This window comes from Gopherus flavomarginatus, chromosome 17 (genome assembly GCF_025201925.1).
Source record: "Gopherus flavomarginatus isolate rGopFla2 chromosome 17, rGopFla2.mat.asm, whole genome shotgun sequence".
Classification (NCBI taxonomy): Eukaryota; Metazoa; Chordata; order Testudines; family Testudinidae; genus Gopherus; species Gopherus flavomarginatus.
This window is the reverse complement of record NC_066633.1, coordinates 4,036,284-4,045,956: the sequence shown is the minus strand read 5'-3', so window position 1 is coordinate 4,045,956 and position 9,673 is coordinate 4,036,284. Positions and strand designations below refer to the sequence as shown.

Here is a 9,673-nt window from a genome sequence, read left to right as displayed (position 1 = left end):
TGTATAACAATGAAGAGCTTTAAGGGGCAGTTACTCTAGAAGTTGAAACTTAAAACAAGGACAGCTCAGAAAAGATCTGCAACAACCTCAGTTTTTTGCTACATTCTTGCATTTCTGTTTCTGGAGGCCCATGATAATGAAGTAGGCCATTTCCAGCTTTAAAGAGAGAGAATAAAGGTTGAGGCAGTATAAATTCTGCATCCTTTGCTCAGATAAATCATTTATCTTACAGACTACCACAAAAAGGTGATTTTATATATATGTAAATGTACTGCACTTCCCAACATGACTAGCACTTGAGAGTGTGGTTAGAATATTGAGTCAAATAATTTCTGAAATAAATGGACAGTTCAACATAATATTCAATACATTAAGGCAGTTTCAGAATCATGACTTTCCTCAAACTTGTGTATATATACAAAGAATGCCTCTTATTTCCATTCCATTTTATTTATGTTATAAATAGAACAAAGGGTTACATTTTAAAAAAATGGTACAAGGGGAGTTGTATGCACACATATGCCTGAGTCCAGTTCTCTTTAACAAAATTCATTAAGTAAGAAATTCTAGCCATTGAAGAGGTACACACAGCTTCCTCTCAGATGTACCTGCACTACAACAGCTAAACAAAAGTTACCAATCCTCACACAGAAGGTGCATATCAAGATTGTAGCCTCTATTTCCCCTTTATCAGGGAAACATCATGAGAAATACACACCTAGGTCAGGCAATCATTGTTTGAATTCATATTGTTGAGACTCATGCACTTGCCAGAAAGGCATTTTAGTTGAACAAACCCCAAGATAGCCAAACTAAGGCTTTATCTGCCCCAAAACAGCACAATACATTTAACTTCTATTCTACAATATTATAAAGGGTCCAATTTAAAAAGAGCATCAAGTTTTCCTTAATTGGTTAGTTTGATACAGTTTTCCAATGTTTTCTGACATCTCCTAACATGTAAGGAACTGATTTTTTAAAAAAGTGAAAATCTGCAGGCACAAATGAACAGTTAGATATAAACCTGTACATACACCCACGTTAACATTTGTTAATACAGTAACCAAGAATATAGAGTAAGTGTATGGTTTTGGAAGTCAGGTGAGCTGTTAATGTTACCATTAACAAAATAAGACATTTACAAAACCCAAAATGAAACATTTGCATTTGTTACTATGGGAGGGACCCGCACACCCATCACTAAACGCAAGGTCAACAAGACTGCAAACACAGATTAGTCAACGAATACAAACCAAAACTAAAAAAATGCCATAAAAAGCAATTAATCACAATTGTAAAACAGCCATGTTTGAAACTTAAAACTCGCAAAATTCATTATGCATCAGTGTTCAGCAAATAAGGAACAAAACCCAAACCCTGAGTTTGGCAAATATAATTGTTATAGTTAAGAATGCCAGAACAATGTTGTCCAAATTATGTATATTGGATAAGAGCTGAGAGATGTATTATGCTTAAAGCACTAGACTGGGACTCAGGATATTGTTTCAGTTGGCCAGTTATGCCTTCCTTGGGCATATCATTTGGGCCCCATTCCTACAGAGACTTATATACATGCTTAACTTTACACACTGACTAGTCCGCCAATTCACTTCAGTAGGACTACTTCACATTAGGTAAAATGAACTGAAGCATGTTCTTCATTAGTCTCTCTGTGCCTCAGTACCCTTGAGGGTACTGTAAAAATCTGTAAAATAGAGATAGCAGTACTTCCTATCACCCTCTAGCTTATCTATTTAGATGGCAAACCCTTTGAGGTAGGAATTATCTCTGATGTTCATGAGCAATGCCTAGCATAATGGGATCCTGAACTCAACTGAGACCTCTAGGCATTGTAATAAGTGACTGGTAAATCAGTTATTCAAAACGTGATTCTAACTATCAAGTGAAGAATTTATTACAAATTCATCCTGAAACAAAGGTAAAATGACTAAAGCATTAAGCCTGCCAAATCTGGGTTTCCAGTAGAGAGCAGTCATCATATCAGTACAGTTGAACATTGCTTATAGATGAATAATAAGTTACACAGTATATATTGTGCACACAAACACCACCTAACTGGCTGGTGAGTGAAACCCCCCAAAAAAAGAGTGGCTTTTGTATTACAATATATACAGGAGGTTAACTAAAGATATCCCTTTGCAATTGACATAAGATCAATGTGGAAATATAGCCTTACATGGTATAAATACACAAGAAAAAGCACTGCTGTTTTTTCCAATTCAAGAGGATCTAGAATAAATGGCATTATTCCACTTCAATAACTATATATAGTCTTTATTTATACCAAATTAAATGGAAGAAACATATATGCCACTCAAGGACAGGCACAAGATAAAGAGTTTGAGTTATAGGGCAGTTTGATGCCTGCAGGTAAAACCATGAAGTGTAACACATCTACCCAGACACATACAATAGTGTTTTACAATATCATACAATTAGAGATTGAAAAGTCTTCAGTGTCCAAACTGCTCCTTATACAGAAAGAATGTCTTTCAAATAGATATAGATTCCTAATATGTGACAACTTGTAGCTCATATTTTCACAGCGGCAGTACACATCAGATTTACAAAACTAAGACAAACATAAAATACAATCAGAAGACAAAGAATTAATTTAGGGTTTGATTACTAAAAGAAGCGTACAACCAAACAATTTGTATCAGTGAGAACAAAGCTGTCAAACAGGTTATTAGAAAACTTCAGAACATGAATAAAAAGTGAACTGAATAGTGTGTGTGTGTGTCTTTTACTGCTCCTCTTATTTATAAAGACAATTTTAAAGCTTCATTAAAGAGTTTTCCTGTTTTTATTTTTTAAAACTACACACTTGAGAATCAGATATGAGTGTGGTAGAAAAATCTATATAGAATAGAATAGCCCCTGACTTCTTTCTACTAAAAGAGCCAACAATTTGTTGAACCGGGAAGGTGATCTCACCATAGACTGAAACAGAATTTAGAATGCTCAATTGAGTGGGAATGATTGACTCTCTAATAGGTACTGACATCTCTTTCCCCACTCTATTAAAGGTTGGGAAAGAAACAGTTCAGGTTTCAGCTCGTTGAGATATGAAGGGTCCATCAAATATTAGTATTGTCCTCTAATGGGAGGAGGAAGTGTGAAAGACAAGCACAAAGACTTCTCTTTTAGAAGAAAAAGTTTTGCGGAGCGATCTTTTATCCGTACCATGAGTACTTGTAAAGGAGCACAAATTTTGTTCTGATATTTTGCCATTTATCTTCAAAGTAGCAAACATTATCCAAACAATTGCACCCATACTAGGTTTCAACACAGTAAGCAAAATTAGATATTTATTTGCACTTGTCTCCATTACATAAAGATTTGGTGAACACCTGGCATTTCACTACAACGGGGTTTTAAATAGAGCATATCTTTACATCTATCCAGAGATCCACTAATCATAGTCTATTTTGATCTGTGTAATTGCGTCAAGGTTTGGCTTGTCACCACCATTCCTTCCGTGAACTGAAGTCAAGTGCTTTTTTAGGGCAGATTTGTGTTTAAAGTCCATGTCACAACAATGGCACTTGTAAGGTCTGTCCCCACTGTGAATATTCAAGTGGTCCTGAAGCGTGCTTTTAGCAGTAAACGTCTTCAGACAAACCATGCATTGGAATGGGCGGATGCCCATGTGCCCTCGGATATGCCTATTGAGATTCTTCTTTTGTGTAAATGTTTTCCCACACTGTAAGCATAAGAAGAGCTTGTGCATTTTTAAGTGTCTCAGATAGTTTTCAAGGTGGACAAATCCTCGGGGACATTTAGGACATTGGTGCCGCCATGAATAACCAGAATCCTCCAGACTCTGAAACCCACCCGAGGTTCCTTCTGTATTGTCACTGACAAAGCCCTGAAAATGACTCCCGGGCACTTCTGTAATTCTACTCTCAACAGTAGAATTTATCAGTGAATGTTGTGTTTCTGGAAAATATAAACTTGTTTTAGAAGAAGTGCAAGGCTGTGGAAAATGATCATTTTCCACATTGGCCGTGTTCATAGAATCCATTCTGAAGATACAAATTTCATCATCTTTATATCCTATTTCAACTGTGGAAATCTCTGGAGTCTTCATGTCCTTTCTTTCCGATATTAAGCTTTGCATTGCAGGTTGTAAGACATCCCCTTTCTCCCGTTTTACATTATATTCTACATTAACAGGGCTATCTTCAGAAATTTCAATTATTTCACAGTCTTTATCCAAACTGTCATCTTTATTTCTCAGCTCAGTGTCTGAGGAATGACATTTCTCTGTGTTCTGATTACTGTTCTCCATAGAAGCATCAATTTCCAGATATTTAGACAATGCTTCGGTACATTTCTCTACAATGTGGACCATCTGAAGATAACTTGCAGCAATGAGATATTTCAAAAGCTCCTTCTTTTTAACTTCGAGAGCACCAGTATAACAAGACAATAGTAACTTTCTGCCAACCTCAGCACTCTGCAATATGGTGATTCGCATTTGTTTTGACTGATTGAGCAAAAACTGATCCCTCATAAATGTAGAGCAGGCAGCAAAAATCACCTTGTGTCCATGAAACTCAGTGTCATTGATATATATTGATACATCGCAAAATAAATTCTGCTGTCTCAAGAGGTTCATCTTTTGCAACACAGCATCCCCTTGCTGTTCAAATTGGAAATACAGCACATCTGAGTCAGTAGCCATGTTAACAACCTATTGAAAATCACAACAGAAACATTACAATTCAAGTATATCATTCTGATGCAGCTTTCGCTGTCTCAAGCTTCCCATCTGATATTTACTGAACACAATTTCATCAGCAGTTTAAAGCTACCCACCGAGCCACTACATATACCAGCAGTGAATAGTGTTTATGCAAAGCATGGCTCGAAAGCTGACTTAGGTCCTTGCAACTAGCCTGGTTCTGTGTCCCTCTCTAGCCTAGCCAGGCCAGGCTCCCCTAAAACACTGTCAGCAGGAGCCACCCCTCATATCGAATCACCCTTACTCTCAGCACGGTGCCTACAAGAGCCCGTGGACACAAGTAGCATTAGCCAGGCTTGGCCACAGCTAGCTCTGAACACTATTTAAAACGGCTATGCGCCCTGCATCGCAGTGCCACCCTCCCAGGTGCACGACGCCCCCCAACCCGCCAGACCTTGCTGAGCTTCCTCTCTGCCCCAACCCGCAGGAGCCCCCGCCCTCCCGAGCTCCTCCGGCTCTAGGCCCAAGTGAAGACGGCTGGAGACCCTGACACCGGAACCGGAACCGGAACCTCCCCCCTTCCGAGATTACCACCTTCTCCTCCCACGTTTCTCTGCCCGAACCGGCTCCGGCAGCCCTGAGAGCAAGCGCCAGACACACAACAGATGAGCCGGAAGCACTTTCCCAAGTCCCGCCCCCTCCCCCGGAAGAGACCTTTGTGGAGCGCTCTGTCCCTCCCCTGACCCCAGCTCCTGGCCTCCCCTGCCCAATAGGACGAGGCAGCAGCTGAGCGGCGGCTACCGGGAGCCCGGAAGTGGTTCGCGCTGGAGGCGGATGTGTTTCCTTTCGGACTCAGCCGTCCCTGCCCCCTTCCTGGACGCACAGACTGATTTGGAGAGACAAGCCCCGGGGCGGAGTCATCGGGCCCCATTACCCCCATGACGGCGCCGGGTGGGGGGCAGGGGACGAACCCGCCCCCCACAGCGGGAGAAGTGTGTGTAGGGGGTGGGGGTGAGTCCCGCTCCCTTGCCAGGGACTAGCGTAGCTGGAGGGTTTACGAACCGGCCGGGATCCTCGCACATACCACAACCCCATCACTTGCCCAGCTCAGGTGCGGTGGCTCCACCAGGCAAAGTCCAAGCATCACAGCTGGTCGTGAAAACATCTGGGGGCACCCACATCTTGAGGGTGACGGCTGCGTCTCCAGGAATGGCAGCATTGCCCCCGGTGGGCCTGCGGGCTACGGTGGTATATTACATTCCTGCAGCCAGCCGAGCTTCAGGCCCATTCAGATGAAATTTGTGTATAAATGAGCCATTTTCTTTATGGCTGAAAAACACATAAAGGCAAGGGGTTTAGAATAAGTATTGGCATTGCTACAGTGCCTCCCAGCTAAGGCTCTCACCGCATTGTACTAACAGATTTAGTCTCACAAAAGTGGAATACAGGCTCCAGGGAGCAAGGCACCACATGAAAATGATGCAGAAAGACGGTCAATTAATTAGCCAAAGCCACAGAGCATGCCAGATCCAGAAGATCAGCTTAAGAAAGTCAAAGTCTTTTATCCTTTAACCACAAAACTAGCCATTTAGATTCCTTTAGGACACTCAGTTGTGCTAATAAAGAGTAACTCATGTTGGATACGGTACGCTCTTAGTGACATTTACTTAAGTCCCTCAGAGATATCTTCCAAGATTGTCCATCAGTAAGGAATTCCAGATTTAGAAACAATTAAGGGTCTGCTCATAATTCAGGCATTCTAGTAGAAGGCAGAATTAGGCTCAGTAGTTGTAGGGGGGAAAAACAGTTACTTCTCATCACCCATACTACCACTCACAGAATCATTGCTGTTGGGGCAAAAAATGCAGAAAATCTGCACCCTAAACTGGATATTTAAGATGACTTTGGTTTTCCTTTTACATCACAGTGAGTAATAGTCATCATAAATCCTTGTGATCTGCACAGAACATACCATAAAAAAAAGCTAGCAGTAGTGATAAAAAGTTGGCTTATCCCTTAAACAGTACTCAAATCTCAGAGAAAGAGTAGGCAGAAAGGTGCCTAAAAAGAGTTTAAAAAGCCATGGGGGTACCAGCTTTGGTAATAAACATTTTTATTCAACTTCCTCCTAGTCATTGAAGAGGTACTTAATTATTCTGTGGAGCATAAACTAGGATAAAGGAAATATATGTTCAGTATATCCCTTCTCCATGGAGAATCTGTCTCTCTGGTATCAGGTCACTATAGTGAACCACAGTTCTGTACATTTGCTCATTTCATCTGCACTATTATTGTTTTTATAATTAAAAACAAAAAGGAAAGAAAAACATAGGACTGCAGGGTACCAGTAATATTTTTAATGCAGTTTTGCTTTGTATCACATTTGTAATTAAACTCTCTCTCTTACTGCTCTCCATCCCTTCTCAAAATGACTGCAGTATTCACCACCAGCCCTCTCATGTTCTGTACTTTTGCATTCAATGTGCTCTATGTTCAGGTCAAATAAGACTACTGGTGTGACAGAGGGTATAGGTTTATAAGTTCTGCCACAGAGGAGGAGGGGAAGAACCCACAAAAGCCCTGATACTTCAGGTATGTCAGAGTCACTAACTTGTAAAATTATTCTATAAAAAGGTAAGACAAACCTACAGTAGTTCTCTTACCCATATGCCCATCAAGTAAATAGATTCTAAAAGCAAAAATAAGCCTTACAAATGTGGCCAAAGTGTCTTTCAAATATTTTAGTAATGGTAGACAGATTATGACAATTGCCATAGAATTTATCAACTTCAAATGGATCTAAGCCAGTTAGAACTTTGCAATAAAAAGTGATTTAGAATAAAAAATTATACATACATGATTGACTACATATTAAGTTTATTTTATTCTTAAAGTTGCCTTTGGATAGTCTCTATAAATAGATTTTATAACAATAGTGCCAGGCTCCATTTTAATTCTTAATTCAGGGAAAAAAGCATTGACAAGATTTTCTTTGTCTCTAGTCCACATTAGATCTACGATAACCCATTTTTCATAAAATGAATATTATAGTATCAAAATGTTTGAACAATATAGAAGTTTCTGCCTGACATCAGATCCACATGCAATATTTCAAACATAATAATCATGGAGTAACAGCTCAAGATGATTCTGGTAGCAGGTTTTTTCTTTTAAACAATTAATTTATTTCTCCATGCAAGGTGTCACTGAACCAAGATTCTGAAAGAAATCTTTCCTAAAATAGTTACATTTCAGAACTAAATTAATCTATGATATTTGTTTCCCCATCCCCACTGCCCATTACTTATTCCAAAACTGTACACAAAACAGGCAAATATAGCCATTTAAAATGTTTTACCTGAAAAGGTGACTGTGTCCTTTCATAACATTTTGCAACATTAGCACTTCATTCACTGTAAAGCTTGTTTTGGGAACTTCTGACTTTTGTATGCCCCTTTTCTCAAGGCCAAGGCTGTCTTTTGATATAATGAAATATACATTATTTTCTGCAATAAAATGCTTTGGTCATGTTTTAGTTTAGCATTGTTACAGTACTAGACTTAAACAGCTGCATTAGAAGTAATACTTGATCCAAATGTGAAAAGCGGTTCTTTACCAAGGGTCAAGCAGTAGATTATTAGATCACACTGCATTTCAGTTCAGTAAGAGTGCTGCTCTTCTGTAAATGGTATTCTTCAGATGAGATATTATAGCATGGTCCTTTCACTCCAACTACGATGGCAGCCATCTAGATTAAAACTTCCATGACACTTTTCAAAACAAGTACAGCATAATCTCAACCCCCAGTTAATATTCCATTCCCTTTAGGTCTGAGGTTCAAAGATGTGTAAAAGAGCTATTGCTGAGCACGATCAATAACTGATGGATTAATCTTCAGCCAATGACACCTGTCTCTTACTCTAAACTCTTACCTTGTAAAGCTCTAGGATTCATGAACTATGTAGGGTGGTAACTAAATTCTAGTCTACTTTTCAAGATGAAGGATTACTTTTAGGATCCAACAAAGACTATGATCTAACTTTATATAGAGTCTACATCAGTATGGTAGTTTTTTCCCCCCAGTTAACTGATATACATGGCTCCTAGTAGAGCTCTAGGAAGAGTTAAAAAAAAACAAAAAACATGGAATTACACATTTCAGCTGCTGAAAGAGATTCTTTTCACAATGTCATAAATAAAGCAATATTCCCCACTCCAGCTGTACTTTAAAACCAAATATGAAGGTCACAATTGCTGTGGTATATGTGAAGCAATATTTACAGGAGATAGAACAATAGTTTTATTTTGAAGTCTTTACTATGTCTTAGTACATACAGTGGTAGGTGATCCTTTAATGCTTGTCTTTACTACAAGTTAGCATGCTTTAGTTACCGCATTCAAGCTAGCCTAGCTTGAGTGAGAGCAACCACACTTCAAAGCAATACTGGAGTTTCACAGCCTGATTTGATTAGTTGCTGCTGAGTTAGAATAATAGAACTGTAGGGCAGAAAGGATCCTCAAAAGATCATTTAGTCCAGCCCTCTGTGCTGAGACAGGACCAAGTAAACCCCCTAGAACATTTGTGACAGATGTTTGTCTAACCTGTTCTTAAAACTTCCAATGATGGGAATTCCACAAACTTCTTTGGAAGCCTGTTTCATTACAGCTTATATTTAGAAAATTTCCCTAATATCTAGCCTAGATCTCCCTTGCTGCAGATTAAGCTGATTAATTTTTGTTCTACCTTCAAGTGGACATTGTTCTCCATAACATCTCTCAACACATTTAAAAACTATGATCACCTCCCTCCCCCATCAGTCTTCTTTTCTAAAGACTAAACATGCCCTTTTTAGGTCAGGGTTTCTAAACCTTCTATAATTGTGTTGCTCTCCCGTTCTCCTCATCTTTCCTAAAGTGAGATGCTCAGAACTGGACATAGTACTCCAACAGAGGCCTCACCAC

At 39.4% G+C, this 9,673-nt stretch overlaps 1 protein-coding gene across 3 annotated transcripts; it reads right to left on the bottom strand.

The window, feature by feature from the left end:
* Positions 1 to 431: 431 nt before the first annotated feature.
* Positions 432 to 6,042, bottom strand: ZBTB6 (zinc finger and BTB domain containing 6). 3 transcript variants are annotated; one of them, XM_050926060.1, is made up of 2 exons: positions 5,814 to 6,042; positions 432 to 4,720 (listed from the first exon to the last, which is right to left on the bottom strand). In XM_050926060.1, exons 1-2 carry the CDS (start codon positions 5,928 to 5,930, stop codon positions 3,437 to 3,439), a joined length of 1,401 nt encoding a protein of 466 aa, XP_050782017.1. In that variant the 5' UTR covers positions 5,931 to 6,042; the 3' UTR covers positions 432 to 3,436. The 3 variants fall into 3 exon arrangements, with proteins under 3 accessions (XP_050782017.1, XP_050782018.1, XP_050782019.1); XM_050926061.1 differs by lacking the exon at positions 5,814 to 6,042 and adding an exon at positions 5,306 to 5,394; XM_050926062.1 differs by lacking the exon at positions 5,814 to 6,042 and adding an exon at positions 5,166 to 5,289.
* Between the last annotated feature and the right edge of the window lie 3,631 nt (positions 6,043 to 9,673).

Coding starts and splice junctions, on each gene's coding strand:
- ZBTB6 (XM_050926060.1), bottom strand. CDS start 5,930: ATGCTGCCATTCCTGGAGACGCAGCCGTCACCCTCAAGATGTGGGTGC. Junction 4,721..5,813: donor AGCCACCGCACCTGAGCTGG/GCAAGTGATGGG, acceptor GATTTTCAATAG/GTTGTTAACATGGCTACTGA.